The sequence below is a fragment of the Bemisia tabaci genome, chromosome 4 (assembly GCF_918797505.1).
Source record: "Bemisia tabaci chromosome 4, PGI_BMITA_v3".
NCBI lineage: Eukaryota > Metazoa > Arthropoda > Insecta > Hemiptera > Aleyrodidae > Bemisia > Bemisia tabaci.
In genome coordinates, this window is record NC_092796.1 from 30,318,429 (window position 1) to 30,336,992 (window position 18,564).

Below are 18,564 nucleotides of genomic sequence, written 5' to 3' on the forward strand. Positions count from 1 at the left end.
ACGCACGTTGGCAAAAAACTCCAACATACCGTCTAACGCCGCGTGCGTCCACCGTACCTAATCAGTTTGTGTAAGGTGGTTCGACGGTTGCCATTTTTTGTGCCAGAACAACGTGCGATATATCGCATCAATTTGCTCCATAATTCCAACTACTTGTCATTTTTTTCGAATTTTGAGATCGCACCTCTGTTGTCATGAGACTAGAGAATTCATGTACCTTTGACGAAGAAATTCAACGTATTAAAGGCAGAGTTTTCTCAGAGGAAAAATATCGCATTCGAGTGCAGTTTCAATATCAATATCGAACGCAATATTTTTCCTTTGAAAAACCCTGCCTTTAGGACGTAGAATTTCTTTGTAAAAGGAACATGAATCCTTTATTCTCATGATAACAGAAGTGCGATTTCAAAATTCAAAAAAAATGACGAGTAGCTGAAATTATGGAACGAATTGACGCGATATATCCCGCGTTGCTTTGACACAAAAAATGGCAACCGTCGAATTACCTTCAGCTGGAGAAGTTTATCCTAAAAGTGGTGACGACGTCACGAGGCGAAAATTGGTCACTGTCCTCCTAACTACTTTGTAAGGTGTCCGCGCTTGTGACGTTCGTGTTCAACAACTTTAAATATGTACCGGCTGAACGAGCAGTAGGGAATGGAGGGAGGGGGGGGGGGCAGTTTGGCGGATTTCCAACGAGAAATGCAAAAATAAAAACAATTGGATCTTTCTACCGGCTACCGGCTATACCCTCTGATATAAAAACAATGATCATGTAATACAGGTGAAGCACTCGACCCGCAAAAAAAGAATGTCTATAACTCTACTGGCCAGAACTGAAGAGCGATAATTATTTATCGAAATTTTACGTGAGACGTGAATTTCAGTAAGCTTAACAGATGAATGTGATGTCTCCTTTTGATACGTCAATCGAGAAAGTTCAGTGTCCGATGCGTGTGGATCTTCAATCTCACGAGGTTGTGACAGAGTTAAGAAAAATAAATTCCTTGATAGTTCCCCGATTTCCCAGCCACATTTTGGTGAAATTCTCTGATAATTGAAGGTATACTAGATGGTTAAAAAAACATACTTTGAAATAGTTTTCTCGCAAAATCTGTTGTTCGAAACGTCAGACCCATTCTAGAAAGGAAATAAGGGAAACAATTTATTTCTGACACTTTCAGCATGTTACCTGAATTTTTAAAAGGACGGGTATCAATATGGGCCGTTTTTGGGCTCATTGAATATGAACTTCCTCAACTCCACGATTTTTTACCAATTATGGTCTCTATTTCTTGAATCGAATTCTTGGCCCGAAAAATCATGTCTATGCATTCACTCATCTGCAGATAAAACGAGCGCTGGTCATTAAAGGGTCTTCACTGTCCGACAAACCAATTATTCCAAGGATAATCACGGAGGGCCCCCCGGCCCCTCTGCATACCTCAGCCCTCTTTAACTGCCTCTTCCTCTCGTGCACCGTCAGTGACCTGATTTATTCTCGACACTTTGTCCCCTTTCAAAAGCTACCAAGGGTGAGCAATATCGTAAGTCACATCTGGGGTAGCTCTTCCCTCAAACAGGCGAATACTCAGAAAGTTTTCATAGGGGGTTGGGTCAGTGAGTGGAAAATTCCCGAAAATAAAGAAAAAAGAGTCCCTAAGGGAAAATTTTCTGGGGGGATTTAAACCCCTTGACCCCTCTCCCTCCGGCTATGCCACTGTCTTCAAATATATGTCGCAGGCAATGTGTCGAATAAGGCAATTTATCAAACGCCAACGCAAATAGCCAAATTTTGACCGTTTACGAAATTTTGTAAATTTATTAGTGAAGAGCTCACGATTTTTCGATATTTTGGGGGAAAATAACTCATCGAATATACGAGCTACCCTTGTTCCTTCCTCCTCAAATGATGATTATACATTTGGATGCTAAAATTTTAATTTCTGCATTTGATGATATGCTGAAGATTTCAAGATAAATATTCGTTCAAGACCTAAATATCGTGTAAAAGATTACTGTATGATGCACATTTTTACGGAGAATTTTTACTTACAAGAAAAATGGATTATTTTGCCTAAAATTATGATGAGAATAAAAATGTCAATCTGAGTAAGAGTTTTTGGCTATTTGCCTAGGCATTTGACAAAATGCCTGATTTTACTATTTGCCTGCGACATATATAACTTAAAAATCGAAGCGGGCAACTGCCCCGGTGGAACCGGGTTTCCACATAGAGAACAGTATCCAAGGAGGGGTTCAAGTCCGTTGCAGCGCCTGGAACGCATAATCTTGAATATCATGAGAGCGGTTAAAGAAAAGGTGGGAATTAAAACGAAAAGCTCACCTTTGTTTGTGCCGTTCAGCACGAACCATCTACTTGAAAAGTCCCAGCCGGATTCAGCAGCTGACTTAAGTTCTGAGTAATAAGATTCTTTTTCTTTGTCAGATCTAAATATTTGTGCGCTCATGTAATCTTCCCTGAAACAGAAACCGGTTGCATTGAACAACTCCTACTAACTGCAAAACTGCCAGAATGGGCCTCAACAGAAGATGAACAAATTATATCGATGAGGTAAAAATCAGATTAGAAATGGTTAGCAACGACACAAGTGATAATTTGTCAATTAAATTCATTCTTAATTTAACTTTTGCTTTCAGGGAAGATTAAGTCGTCAGCTTCCGCCTTCCGGCCTAAGTATCACAAGCGCCACTACGGACGCGGTGTTGCCGGAAATCTCAATACTGTTTTCATTTTGTCTTTAAAACTATTGCACGTACTTTCGTGGAAATTTCAGGGATTAACTTTGATAACAAAAAAAATATTGGGTAACATTTCCACGTGAATATGTAAATTAGTTTCGATCAAAACATTGGACAAGTTTGAGAAGTTCGGCAACATGGATAAATCGGTAACTTTAAAGGTTAGATCGTGGAGCTTTTACAGCCCAAAAAGGCAACCAACCATGAACTCATTTTGTCCAGTATGATTTATTATCTCAGCTGTAAAAGCCCGTCGTTCATAAAGCACGCATTTGACTTAGTTTTAGCATGAATCGACTCATTTCTGCGGGAGGACGACCATGTATGAAATTTCTGGGCTATTTTTCTATGATTTTGCGAAAACTAAAGATTGGTAATGACATTTTTTTAGCGTTTTTCGTGTGGAGGGTTGGCTGCCGGTTTGGGCCCTGAGAGCTCCATATTCCAAGGCCACTTGAAAATATAAAAAAAACGATTGTTCAACGTTAGGGGAGGAGACAAATACGTTGAACTTTGGAGAAAAGGCGGATTGTATACTGCCACCCCACCCCCCAATCCAGATTACTGAAATATTTTACGTAGATCTTCATGAAATACACGGCTGAAATTTTATAAAACACTTGAAATATTTCAGTTACAACACTAAGTTGGGAAGAGACCACTGTCTGCCGTGCTAAGTAAGAATGCCGTATGAGCCATCAAACGTTGCCATACTTCCTTCAAAAAATCACGATATGTCAGGAAAACTTTTTGAATATTTCTCCTCCGATTTTCCAGAGGATTTCGTTCGTAATTCGATTCAAAAAGTCTGAAAATTTCAATAAAAATATTTAAAATTTTCTTCAAAAATAAATGTTATCAAAGAGGAAATTTGGCAACATTCGAATGCTTTCACAGAGTTTTTTTCTTAGCGCGTAGAAGAACGGTCGAGAAAAACTTGAAAATACCTCAATTTGACCCTTTCTCCCTCTCCTGCGTTTAGCACGACTCGGATTCATGGGGACTTTTTTGTGAGCGTTCTTTTTACCCAAATGAGCAACTTAAAACAATAAAACCGTGTATCCCAATATTTTCCGTTCTTTTTCCCCCGCATCTGGACTAACGGCGAAGTTGAGAACTTACCTATATGACTCGGGTCTGGGTCCCGAGGACGAGTCCTTATACCTGGCGAGGGTATAGAACTTGCCGTTTTTCTCGACCTTGACGGTGTGGTTGGTCATCCAAAAGAGGAACTCCTTCTCCATGGTATCGATGTTGGCCCGGAGGAAGGTGATGTTCTTCGTTGTGTCCAAGTAGCTCTTCACCATCGGGATGAGGAGCGGCGGGTGGGAGCGCTTGGCGTAGTAGACCCGCCCGCCGTTCGGGATGAGTCCGTACTCCTCCACGATCGTCAGGAAGTTCTCCAGCATCCCTCGCACTGTGTGGTACATCTCCGACAGCAGCAGACCCCTGCCAACGGATAGAGATCCCGTCTTACTCAAAGAAAAAACAAGAGCTCAAATATGAATTGGATTACATTTTGCAATAAGGAACCACTATCACTGGCTCTTCCATAAAAGCACCTTTCTGCATAGGGAATCCAATGGCACATACGCTGTTTCTAAAATGGGCTAGAAATAGAGGTTCCTTATTGCAAAATGTAGTCCAATTGGATTACATTTTGCAATAAGGAACCACTAGCACTGGCTCTTCTGTAAAAGCGCCTATCTGCGTAGGGAAACTATTAGCAAATTTATGTTGTTCCTAAAATGAGCCAGAAAAAGTAGTTCCTTATGGCAAAGTCCCGAATTTCTTGAGATTAGAGAGTGCTTTTGAGATTTTCTTGAATTTCTTGGAACTTTTGACATTTCCGAAATGTTCCGGATCCTTTGCATTTTCCGGAACTTTCTGGGAACTTCTGAAAAAATCTAAAAGTAATCCCGGAACTTTTGACGGTCATGGAGTGGGAGATATTGGCAGGGTTGCCACAGAATTTAGAAAATAAAATTCCCTGACCTTTCCCTGATTGCCCTGACGCATTTTGGCGAAATTCCCTGGCAGTTGAAGGTGGATGGGTAAGAAGGCATAATTGAAAATAGTTTTTAGGCAAAATTTGTTATTCCAAACCTCAAACCCATTCTAGAAAGCAAATGACTTGATTTAACTTTCCCGTGACATTTTCGTCATTTTCCCTGACATTTCCCGATTTTCCCTGACTGTGGCAACCCTGTATTGGAACAAAAAAGTTCCGAATCACGGAAGTTCTGACGAATAGAATGGAAGGACTCCCTGCGGCCCGATTATTGAAATTTAAACCAGCCCGATAAGACATCTAATTGCGATATATTGCTTGAGATAGTGCTTTGTCTTGTCGTGTCGGGCTGACACAGTTTCAATAATCGGGCCGCTGACGGACTCTAGGACAGCTTACCTGATAATCCAATAGGAGTCCCAATAGTAGAACTCCCTGAATCGTCCCCCGGGGACGATGACGGGGTTGGGGACGTAGATGATGGAGTAGAGATCGGGGTGGTGCTTGATGTCGTCGCGCATCTTCCGGCCGAGGAACTTCCAGAGGTCGTTGAGTTGGGCGGCCCACTCGCTCAGCTCCTTGTCTTTGACGCGCCCGAGGAAGCCCGGCGTCTGGACCCAGTCGGACGGGTCCCACGCCTCGAACTCGCTCCCCGGCGGCTCGAACGTCTCGTTCACGAACAGCTCCAGCTGCAGCCGCGACGGCCGGCTCTCCGTTCGCTTCATCAGCTCCGCGAACATCCCCACCTGCACACAAACACCCCCAAGGATCCTCATGAAAACCCAACCGAAATCCAACAGAGGCATAGAGTTAGAGTACCTGTATAGCGAGAGTATAGACAGATGTGAAACTCCGAAAATCCATCAGGCCTTCACCGATGCCTCCGCGAATAAAGTTAGGGCCCAGAAATGCAGCCAACCTATGAATTTCAATTATCCAGAGCGATTTATTAATACAATGGACCACTAGACAAGGTACGAATTTAAGCAATCTGACACATGTTTCTTAACCAGAATTTCACGTAAAACACGATTCGCGCAACGAAAATCACTGAAACTAACTCCTAACGAAGATATTATCGTTTTTATTTCACATTGGTTACGAGGAATTTGAACTGCCCGCTCTCAAGAAACTCAAAGCTCTACGTGAGTCAAATCGCTCACTACAACGGTTTCAGAAAGCTTCTCAATCCAGCAATGTTTATTTTCCACCATGTGTTGTTCAAACTATAGGTAAGCAATTTGCTATAGCTGAGCCAAAGCGTCAAGATTGAGGTTGCCAGATTTTTATACAGCAGAGACTGTCATAATAACATTCAGCGCGCGATGTGAATCACGTAGAGAATTGAGTTTTCATGAGCGGGTGGTTTGAATTCACGTATCAAGAATCGTTAAATATCTTTGGAAGGAGTTGAATTCGGTAATTTTCGTTGTGCGCGTCGTATTCTACGTGAAATTTTAGTTACGAATCATGTATCAGAATGCTGAAATTCGTACCTTGTCTAGTGGTCCATTGTTACGAACCATCGTTTATAAAGCACGTATTTGACTTAGTTTTTGCATAAATTTACTCATTTTTACGGAAGAACGCTCATTTATGAACATCCTTAGCCATCTTGGTTAGAATTGGAATCTGCAGACTGCTGCAGACTTTCAGTGAAATTTTGTGCGTTAAAAGTTGGTTAGAAGGGTGCCTGCACTTTTGGGCCGTAAGCCCTCCAAGAAGCGATCTGTCCATACTCTCGCTATATAGGTACTCTACATACATAGAGTACTCTACAGACTATGGGGCTACACCCCCTGACCGCGCCGCAGTCGACCCTGGTAAAAATTGGCAGTAGAACCTGTGTTCCAAAATACCACAGACCTACAGCCGGCTGTAAGATTTCCAATAGCTTCTATAGCCGGCTACACAATTTCTTGTGCCTTTTATAGCCGATGGCGATTAAGCAACAGCCAGGCGATAAAGTGTATGCTAAACGTTACTGATTACGGATGCTAGGACAGTGAGTTTTTGGAATACTGCTCTCTTTTTGGGCCGTATTATCTTGATTTATTTTGCGAGGAAAGCTCCGTACTTTTGATGGATGCCTGTCATTACTAATATATTAGAGCGCCTTCAGTTTCGTATGATGCTGTGCAATACCTCTAGTGTGAAATAGTTCCTTCAAGCGCCGCGCCGTGGCACGCTGCGGCGCGGCAGCCAGCGCGAAACGCGCATTGACGCCTACAAACCTAACAGGGATACTTCACGCGTTGCGCAATGCGTGAAGTATCCCTGTTAGGTTTGTAGGCGCCAGTGCGTCGCCGCTCCGCTTTGTGTTAGGCTCTAATATTCAATCTGGCGGAGTCAGCGTTATTCAACTCATGATTTTGAAATTTTTGCAAATCCTGTATGGATTATTCTCATTTTAATCGATGAACAAAAATATGTATTAAAGGAAAATATAATGTGTATTTTGTTCATATTAATGTGCTTCCGTATCAAACTGAATGATTTCCAAAGCACACGAATTTCTACACAATTTCTTACAGATTTTTATAATCGATGGCGAAAAAGCAACAGCCAGGCGATAAAGTGTAAAGCCCGGCAATAGGAACTATAGCCCGGCTGCATAATTTTTCATCGCTTCGTATAGCCCATGATTTTCTCCGCTTTCTACAGCCAGCTATATGGTTTTCTGTAGCCTTCTTTAGCCGGCTATAAGAATTCCTATGGTATTTTAAAACGCAGCTCTTATCGCCAATTTTTACCAGGGAAAGCCCCTGAGGCGCTTCGCGCTCATAATGCATGGTGTCAAGAATGGAGCTCTTGCATGTGTCAGGAATCTGCGATTTAAGGACTGATTCCTATGTAAAATTTCGCCGGAAATACGATGGTGCCACTGGTTTTCTCTTAATTTAACTCCAAAGTTTTAATAAGCTCTCAAAGTTGAGGCTGTAATGGAGGAGATATCCCACAATACCCTTAGAGTCCACCTTTATAGCAAGACAAACTCTCTATATGCCACTTTATTTGGGGACTCCAAAACTGAAAACACGACAACCCTGTTAATGTATTTGCTCCCTATCTTTGCATAACGAGTTTGTCTTTATATAGAGGTGGATTCTCAAGGTAGCGCTGGATATCCCCTTCATTCGGGCCTCACCTTTAAGCGCTTTTTTTCAGCTTTTGGGTTGATTTCAGAGAAACACAGTGGCACCATCGTGTTTCTCGCGAAATTTTACAAATTTTACTAAAATCGCAAATTCCTGACACATGCGCAAGAGCTTCATTCTTCCCCATGCTCGTTCCCTGATTTTAGCTCGTTTCTTGGTAAAAAAACCAAAGTTCTCTCCCACTTCTTTGAGACGATCTTGGGGAAAAATAATTTTACCTCTCCAGACTTCCAGATGTAAATACTGATTTTTGACGCGTATACGCAGTATACCATCTTTGCGATCGTTTCGACCTCCTCCTTGATAGGTTCCTCCGTTTTGTAATGTGTATGAGAGGGATAACGTTATAATATTCTACCTAACATACTGAGTCGATGAGTAACGTCCGATTGATACTTTTTGATGGATCGATTGATCACATCTTTTTGGCCGTAGTTTGGAAAGATATTAGCTTCAAACTTTGAATCTATAATCTTGAAGCCTGTCTATCTAATTTTTTTTGAAAATAACCCGAAATTTACAAAAAGTCATATGCGTTGAAAGGATAGTGCATGGAGCTCATTACCCTATGGACTTACCCTAATTAAGTAACTGCATACAATGAGAAATCCAAAATGGCGAGATAAAAGGTACGAGAAAAACAAAATTAAAATTCCCTTAAAAAATTGAACACAGAGTACCCAATACAAAAAAATATGCATTTATGACATACCGTCTCGTTGGGAGAGAATTTCATCTTCATATCTACGAACGTTTTCGAGTCATGGTAAAGACCTGCCATCTGTACCGTGTGCAAAAGTGTTCCATGACAGTAAACTTCACTGAAACACACACAAAATTCAAAGATTAAAACGGCCTCTCAAACAATAAGAACACAAACAGGGTCAGAAGAGCAGTAAAGAGCAAGATATATGATGGTGATCCGCCTTAAATTCATAAGATAGGCAAAACGGGTTCACAGGAGTTGCAATAGTAATATCAAATCACCTCCTTATTTTGCATAACTGAAAACGCTTAGTTCCAACGTTCTACCGGGCCGATTTTCATGATTTTTGCGGCTATCGACGGGTGATTGTCTCTAGATGAGCCCGTTTTATCCAAATTTTCAAAACATGACCCAGGTTTTTTTATATTACGTGGTAAATTTGCGAATTCTCTCATTCAAACAATGTAAATTTATGTATTCTGTCAAAGTTCGTTTGAGCGTTCTACTGGGCTGATTTCCATGATTTTGGCGCGTTGCTTTTGGGCAAGGAAACTTTTAAGCGCGCTGTTTTGTATGCTGGAAGTCTTTTAAGCGCGCTACTTTCGAGGAAGGAAGCTGTTCAGCGCGTTGTTTCGTGTAGAGAGCAAAATAGCAAATTTTGGGGGCGGCATACTATAAATTGGGGAAGGCTAAGAGCTTTCTGCACCCCTGGTGATACATGTTCTCCATGGCAATTATCCTGATTCTGGAACAAAATCAGCGGCAGCGCGGCGGGCGGCGCGACTACGGAACGCGTTAAGTGTCCCAGTGTGCAACTGGCCTTGACCAAGAGAGATAATGGCAGGAAGCACTGAATGGTCGCTTGTCATGGGCCCGGGCCCGGACCTGCTCGGAGTTCCACCCCCGCCCACTTACGCCGATCTGGCGCTGCTGTGCGCACAGCTCTGTTGTCGAGTTTCTTGGATGTAGGTGGATGCATTTTCTTAACAAGGTAATTAAATATCTTAGGGGTCACTTTAGAAAGGGCCATAAAAAAAGACCGAATCTACGAACTCAAAAATAAAATAAAATAAAATTACGTTCAACCAACGATATGGGTACACGATGTGAATATTTTTTTTCAGTCACGGTGTCGGATTTTACAATTACTTGCCCTAAGGCAGGAAAAAAGAAACAAAACCTGGATATAGTTGATTTTCTCATAGAAAAGTAAAATATCATTGGATGCTTGCAATATCTTGATCAAAAATACATATTTTTCGACTTAAATAATCAAAATGGAAGATAAGGTAGCCAGTCTAGCCTTTCGATGCGTCAACATTGCACGAATAAACATAACTAAGATACACAAAAATAGCCCTGGTAATTTAACGAAGCAAAACAAAAGGTAATGGGAAACCCAGGGTTTCCCATTTTCTTGTGTTTCATTTCGTGCGATATACATAACTAGAAACAGCAGAAAATAAACACACAGAAAATTATTTTGATCGCTGAGGACGCTTAAAGAGACGACAAAGCCGTGACAATTTATTTCGAAAACACAAAAAAACATGCAAAAAGCGCCCTTCAAAATGCACCTTGCAGGAGCAACATTTTTGTTTGCCGACACGGAAGATCTTCTCACTCTCAGCAGATATCATCGCTAACTGGTGCCTTGCAGTGGCGTAGCGTGCTTGGCGACAAATCGGTTGATCTGCCTTTAAAAGCAACAGAAAAAGGTCGATAAACAGGGTGTTTGCAACAAACATCTTGACAATCGATTCTTTATTATGGCTTCAAATGGGAACATCTCACTACTCGATCAATCACGCTTCGCCACCGGTGACTTAAACGCATGGATAGAAAAAAAGACGCCGGCTTTCTTTGGCACTTGCTCGGCCATAACTCTTGAGGATCCTTTGGGTGTCTCCGTTATCGTTGTACAGCTTTACACGGAGAGTAATACAGGGCAAAAACCACTACGAGAGGGGAGAGAGGAGCGTAATACAGGGTGTTCCATAAAACATTTTTCGACGTCATTTTTTGTAATTTTTGTCGAGTAAACTCAGAAAATATCACGTTTCTCAATTTTTTTTTTACTTAAAGTAGGTCTGCAATTGTCGAATCTAAACGGCAGTAATCCATGTTTCCATATTATTCGACTCTTTTAAGCAGTGGCGAGGTGTGAATGAGCGATTATCGATATTTCCCCATTTGAAGCTATGGTAAGAAATCGATTATAAAGGTGTTCGTTGTGAACACCCTGTTCATCGATCTTTTTCCATAGGCTTAAATGGCAGATCAAACGATACATCGCAAAGCACGCCACGCCACTGCTTTTAAGTGAAGCTCGGTTCGATGGCCCCAACTTGCTCGAGACCAACAACAGGACATTAAACGAGTACGAATTTAGGCATTCGGACACATGTTTCTTGACCAAAATTTCACTTACACTGAAATTAAGTTTCTAGTGAGATACTAAAATTTTTGATTTTTCAATGGTTTCGAGAAATTTGAATTCCCCGTCCACAAGAAAAACAATACTCTACACGAATCAAATCGCGCACTACAACGGTTTCGGCGGGCTCCTCAATCGAACATCGTTTCTTCCCCACCCTATGTGTCGTTCAAAGTTTGAACTCCCCGTTGTATTTTTGTCTATAACTTTGTATATCAATTTCAATAATCAGCCCGCTGGTACACTTAAGCATTTATACCTAATTAAAGAAATTGCGAGTCCTGCAAGAGAAGTTTTTCAAATACCATGTGTTTCCTGTTGCTACCCCCTCCCCCCACCCCCATCCCATCGCATCAATTTTTCTGTTTGATCCGGATTTTTCGGGTGGCTAAGAGCCCTGGCATTTGACAGCTTTACGCGTGGTCTGCGCAACAAAGCGCTCCCTTAGCGATTAACGCATAACGTGGTCGTGACCAGCCAGGCGCGGCACTCGGTCGCACTGATCGCTAATGAGATTGCCATGATTCCATCTTCTCGATGAGTTTCCCAAGGCCCTGCTTAGGGAAAGGCAAAATCCACGGCAACTATAAATTTCTTTCCGTCCGACGACGTTGCGAACGAGCAATAGGGTTAGTCTCTCTTCGACCAAATTCACACTTCAACGCTTCCCACACCTAACCGTAAAAGTTTTTCAAAGACGATAGAGTCGTCTAGGGTGTTTACCTAAGTAGAATTGGAACTGGGATGCCAAAGGTTTCCCCGGCAAATTTCCCCAGAAAGACTGTCGAGACAGAACGGAATGATAAATCGTCACCCTTCCTTCTGGCCTTCCGTTCACCAAGGTGGCTCCTAAAATTTTAGGGGGAACACAGAAGACTGTTTGCCAACTTTTAAATCGCCACTTGCCGTCGATGAACTTTCTTTCCGACCATATTTCAACTCCGGTATGCGAAAAAAAGGACCTTTTTGGCGAAGGACTTTCTAGAGACCTTTCTAGAAGGATTTTCTCGGAAGGTTTCGAGAGAAAAATCCGCTGAGGAAGGTCAGGTGGTGAAAAGCCAGCCCGAGGCCTTTGGATGAGGTCAAAGGTGATTGGCCGATAGTTCATCCTGTACCGCCGGACGCCAACTCCAACAGAGCCTGAAGACGGGATGTTCTAACTGTATCGCAAATAAAAATCGAGTAAGGACAAGGGTTTAACGTTGGGAGTTAAGTGGTTTTGCCAGTCAAGCTCTGGACTCGAATTCACGAATCCGGATCGAAAAGCGAGAGTTGAACAAGGTGTCCATGCTGCACAATGCACAATGCTAAAGAAAATTGTAATTAGAATATTCAGACGATACCGAATTTCTCCGGATGAAATATACATTTTCTGGACTTTCTCTTAAAGATTTTCAGAGAATTTTACTCACAAGACGCACTTAATCTGCGAAAATTTCAGCGCAACTTTTCAGTGCCCGAGTATTATTCTTCCTTGGCATGAAATGAGGGACGATTCTTGAAAATTAGCAACACTGTTTTTCCTCCGGTTAAATGTATGCAAAACAATCGATTCTTGTTGAGGCAGCTTGCCTTGTATGCATTATAATATCGATATTGTTAATGGATTTAAAATGGAGTATTAGCAGTGTTGCCAACTTGCAAAATCGCCACTGCCCTGCCGCGGAAAAGCACATAATGCTTATGAAGAAAATTCTCTCAAAGAAAATCAACAAAAACGAATGCTCGGTTACATGGTGTCTTACACACCGGTCGACGTTGATCCCGGTTTTTGCACCCGATTGATAATTCAATTTTTCATATTTCCAGTCGAAGCAACTGCATTTTGGTTAGCTGAACCTGAGTTCGTTTTCTGCGATCGAGGACTTCGTAACTTGAACGGATAAACATAGGTAATCAATATAAACCGAACCTTTTTTCCCGTCCGAGTATCAAATACATGGTGAAAGTAAAACTTGATTTCACGCTTCAATGGACAAAAAGTGCATAAACTCCCGGATGCAATCTTTCAATGCAGTTGTCTCAGTAGCAAAGCGTAAAACTGATCGACTATCAATATTTCCCCATTTGAAGCAATGGCGAAGAATCGATTATTACGATGTACCCTGTTTATCGATCCTTCTCAATAGGTTTAAATGACAGATCCATCGATACATCGCAAAGCACGCCACGCCGCTGAGAATCCACATCGTCGCACAGTGGATCGAGTCGATCAGAGAAGTCGGACATAAAATTTTTGACTAAAACTGCAAATTTTGATGTTTATTTCGTCACATTTTAATTTTTAACGGGTGCTTCGTAGAGAGAATTTCACGAGAGAACCAATGGAACCACTTTCAGGACCTCAAACTTTTGTTTAAAGGGGGTTATAAGCACTGGAAAAAAACAACACATTGGATCCAGAGTCCAGACTCTTAAAAACATCGACAAGAAAAAATACTCTTGATTCAATCGGATTTTTGCTGAAATCAAGTACCAAGCCTCTTAATTTGAGCGGATTTCCTTTTGATTCAAGCTTAAATCTGATCGAATCAAGAGTATTTTATCTTGTCAATGTTTTCAAGAGTCTGGACTCTGGATCCAATGTGGTTTTTTTCCAGTGAGCTTTCAAAGTTTCCGAATTTTGTCCGACCTCTCCCATTGACTCGGTCCACCGTGCGTCGTCGTTAGAACTATACTGCCGTGCTAAGGAAGAACGCCGTATGAACATTCGAGAGTTGTCAAATTTCCCTTGATAGAACATGTATTTTTGACGACATTTATGCACATTTTTCTTTTAAATTTTCGGATGTATTAGATTAAATTGCGTGCGAAATTGTCTAAAATTTTCTTTTTTTTTTGGGGGGGGGAAATATTAACGATTTTCCCTATAAATTCGGTTTTTATCGGAGGAAACTTGGCAACGTCTGAAGGCTCATACGGCGTTCTTCCGTAGCACGACAGTATGCAGTGCAACGATCGATGAGACCCTGAGAGCTGCAGATAACACGGCACTTTTCCCCGCTCTCGTTTTTTTTAAGAAAATGAAAAATAGAAACGAAGAAACTGGAGGTTCGAGGGGATGTGGAATGGAAAATGATCAGAGAGAGTTGGAGCCGAAGAGAAGACGAGAGAGGAGCCTTCATGGCTCAGCTGTGCGATCAACGGGGCGACGACGGGGGCACGGGACAACGCGACGAGGAGAAGGCGTTATGTCACTGGAAAAAAGTTACTCAAGTGCGAATACACGGATCAGCTAATCTGAGCCGGAGACTGCGGTCGTTGCATTCCCGCTCTCCCGCTCCGCCGTACTGAGTAAAAACGGCGTATGACACTTCAGACGTTGCCACATTTCTTTCAATGAAATTTTTTTTTTACCACTCTAAGTAGCCAACAAGGACTGATCCCGCGCTTGAAACTTTAAAAGTTAAGTGTTAGAGTAAAATAGATCAAAATATCAAATATATCTAAATAAAATTGATAATCTTTAATTTAAAAATATATAAAAATGTAGATATTTAGATTTAGATTTTAAGTAAAATTATTTCAACAGGAGGAAAGTAGGAGGTAAGTAGAGGTAAGTAGTCAAAAGATCAGAAAAATCATTCTTCTTGTTCCATCTGTAATTTTAGGAAACAAGTTATCATGATTTATAGAATTAAATACAGATTTAATTTACGTGTCTATCACAGAAAAATTAATTCCACCAGTTATAATTTTAATTACAACAACTATAGCACAAACCGATAGAGAGTCTAAAATTGATAAGCCTAATACAAACATTAAACAAATAAATCAATACAACAATACAATTGGATGTATTTCTACCAAACAGACCAATTTGGAGGTGAGAAATATGGGGTGTGCTCGTTAGTTCTCTGGCCGTAAGAGTGAATGAGAATAATAAAGCGCCAGTGACGTCAGCGGCAATGATCGAGACCACGCGCGAGGGGGTAATCGTTGTCGGGGCGCTTTAACTCATGAGCCCTGTCCACAACGCTCTCTTGCCATGCCCGCGGCTCATGAATCTCGCATTCACTTGGCACATAGGTCTGTTTGATAGAATGTAAAATCCCGCTTTTCCAATTCTTCAAAAGGAATCACGCCCACTTTTTACATTGCTTCTTATGCAGCTTTCTAGAGCACACCCCATATTTCTCACCTCCACATAGGTCTCTTTGGTAGAAATACGTCCAATTAATTTACTGCGAAGGTTCTGAATATTTTTCCTCCGATTTTTCAGGCAATTTTTTCCATAATTTGATCTAAAATATCTGAGAATTTCAAAAGAAAATTTGCGTAACTTTTCTCAAAAATAAATGTTTTGTCGGGGGAATGTTGGTAGCCGCGGAATGCTCATACTGCGTTTTTCCTTAGCACCAGTGGCGAGGCGTGAATGATCGATTATCGACAATTCCCAATTTGAAGCCATGGTAAAGAATCGATTATTAAGGCGTTCGATGCGAACACCCTGTCTATCGATCCTATTCCAGTGGTTTAAATGGCAGATCAATCGATACATTGCAAAGCACGCCACGCCACTGCTTAGCAAGGCAGTATTGGAGCTGACCGCGAAAAATTCCGCTCAGCTCTGATATTTTCATGCCTGGTGCGATGCGATCCCTTGGAAAATAGTTTTCACAGAACTGGATGTGGGAGTGGTTAATAAGTTCTCAAGATTGATACCGATATCTCTTCCCATAAATGCTGGGTCAAAAGTAAAAGCGGCCAAACTGAAACGCTGATTATGTATGCGAATTGTGCTCTGCTACAAACAACCATTTTATCTGCAGATGTTGCAGGCATTCCAATTATGTTTGTGTTAGCTTACAATGCTGAGGCGTCCAATGAGCCCCTCTTAGGTATCTCAAAATGATTTTTTTCTACCACTCAGGTGGATTTTGTACAATCCTCGGCTAAAATAAAAACTCCGTATTAGCGTGTGATTTGACATACACCCCAAAGCTCAATTTGGAATGAAAATCCCGATATTGACGGAGAAAGAAAAGCGACGGTTACAGCGCTAAAAAAGGCCAAGTTATCTTGGTAACATTTTGCGGCAAAACCCTCGGTCAGCATCTGAATGAAGGTGGAAAAAGAGTATAATTATAGCATGGATCCATAAAAAGCAAAAGAGACTTGGGCTGTGGAAACTAGGCTGATAAAGCACTGTACTCATCGAAAATGAATCAGTTGTTTTTAAAAAGGAACAAGACCTCTTCAGACGAGCCCTAGTTTTCACGTATTTCTATGCGTATTAGAGCTCACTCGAAGTAATACCTGCTTCCTTTTGAAAACAACTGACTCAGGTAATAAGGCGCGAAAAAAGAGGATGAAATTAATACAATCAAGCCGAAAGTTCAAAGGCTATCAGAAGAAAGGAGAAAAGGGCAAGAGATAGAGACGAATAAGTTATCAACTCTCCCGCACTAACTATAAATACAAACTCATTAGTCAACTGTTGAGGAGCATGGCGCCTGCCCTTTTTTTAACAATCCCGCACTCTTTGTCTCTTTCCCATCCTTCCGAACCAAAAGTGTGCACGGTTTTCATCGACAGTTAGACTTCGTTTTAAGTAAACTAAATTTTGCAATTAGGAATTCCAATATCTGGCTTAGTTTAGAAACAACGTATGCACTATTCTTTTCCCTATGCATATACATGTTTTTACGGTTGAGCCAGAAATTGTAGTTCCTAATTTCAAAATGTTGTCTAATTGTGCTTTTATAAGAACTCCTAATCGATTGACACCGAATTCATTATACAGCGCCGTGCTCAACGCGTTGTGCGAATTCATGATAGAAAAACAACAGGGCGAAAACGACTGAAGCAATGAATCGGTTTCTGTTGAACAGGCGTAAGACCAAAAATTATGAGCTCTGGCTCTCTTTGATCACGCTGGACGCTAGGGCGTATGAGTTTTTGGACTTACACCCGTCGAACGGAAACCGATTCGAATTTCCGATACGCCAAAAACTCATGATCTAATTAGAAGGTCAAGATAGGTGAGGAACACAGAGGCTGTGGAGGCGGTGGCATATCGAAAATGGACGAGTCAATCGCCTCACTCAACCCCTCTCGCATCACCTCATCCAGATTTCTTAGAATGTTGTGCGGGTTGCATTGCACATTCACGAAGGAAAAGCATTCGCTCGCAAGATCGTCTCACACCTCTGAAGTAACTCTTTAACGGCATGACAAAATATACTTAGAGGTTTTGCATAGTTTTAATACATTTTTAGACCCCTTAAAATTAAATCAGAAGTCTTCGAAAAAAATTATACAAAGTTACGAGGAGGAATACAAGCAAAGGTAATAAGTGGCACGCTTCGATTTCAACTTGTTTTTACCTCACCCCTGTTAGTAATTTAGTTGTGGACGCGCGTTGCCCTACACTTTTCCAAACAGCGTACGTACCTCGGAACTTAATGCGATTCGCGAGTCTAAGGCCGAGAGCGCGAGACAAGAGATGCTATGCTTGAAGTATCCCTACAGTTTTGCAGGCGCTTCCCGTGATCGTTCTTGCGCAGCAAAGTTATAAGTTTCGAGCATTTTCTTCCAGAAGATGATGTGCCTTTTCACAGATCCGGTCACAATTATGAAGCAACAATACTTTCTCGCAAACTCGCAACAATGAAAAAAAAAAGCTTGGTCTCTTTTCCACCAATTCGGTGACTTAAACGCAGGATAGGAAAGTTGGATAGAGCCAAGCGCGTGATACAACTATTCCGACTTTCAAGTAGGTAAAATTGCATATCCTCGAAATGCAAAAGAACCTGAACTCTTTTTGGCTGACCCAGAGACTTTAACGCTGAGTGGAAAATGTAGATAGGGCGAAACACGAGATATAAATATGATAACTTCCGAGAAGATGAATATAAAGGAGAACAGAAACTCTTTTCAACTGATTCAGAGACTTCGAGGCAAAATGGAAACGTTGGATGGGGCGGAAAAAGTGTTATGAACCTATTCCGATTTCCGAGAACATAAAATTGAAAAGCCACAAAATAAAGGAGAACGTCACTCTTTCCGGCTGACTCATAGACTTAACGCAGAGGAGAAAAGTAAGATGCGGCGAAGCACGTGATACAACCATTTTAACTCCCAAAAGACAAAATTGCATTGCCACAAAATGAAGAAAAACGTGGTGTTCTATAAATCCCAACTATTCGGCTCGGCAAATACCCAACTTTTAATTCGTGTAACCGAACGTTCGATTACAAGTTAGGTTTTATTCTAAAGAGGTAACGCTCAACGTACTGATTTGTACGAAAAATTATAACAAGGATGATAATATTTTGTAAAAATTAGTGCGATAGCCCTGAATTTTATAAAAAATTACTGAGTAAGTATTGAATAGCTTAAAAAATTCCTGATTCAGGGTTGAATTTTTGAAAAAAGTACTGTAAAAACTTTAAATTTTTGAGGAATTTGCTACAATAACTTTGAGTTCTTAAAAAATTACTGCGAGGGCGCTATTTTTGGGTGAAAATTACTTCGGACGCGTATA

The 18,564-nt window shown here is 41.2% G+C and overlaps 1 protein-coding gene across 6 annotated transcripts in view; it reads right to left on the reverse strand.

Annotated features, from left to right (window-relative positions):
- The window catches only part of LOC109035992 (trehalase), a 113,648-nt gene that overhangs the window by 24,047 nt on the left and 71,037 nt on the right, over window positions 1–18,564 (reverse strand). For all 6 annotated transcript variants that reach the window (XR_011899753.1, XR_011899755.1, XR_011899754.1 and 3 more), the window contains 4 exons: window positions 8,645–8,753; window positions 5,174–5,520; window positions 3,886–4,212; window positions 2,348–2,481 (listed from right to left, as the gene is read on the reverse strand). Coding sequence is in view for 3 of the 6 variants with exons in the window: in XM_019049917.2 (XP_018905462.1) it covers window positions 2,348–2,481; window positions 3,886–4,212; window positions 5,174–5,520; window positions 8,645–8,753 (917 nt within the window). In the remaining 3 variants the exon portion in view is untranslated. The remainder of the gene's footprint in view (window positions 1–2,347; window positions 2,482–3,885; window positions 4,213–5,173; window positions 5,521–8,644; window positions 8,754–18,564) is intronic.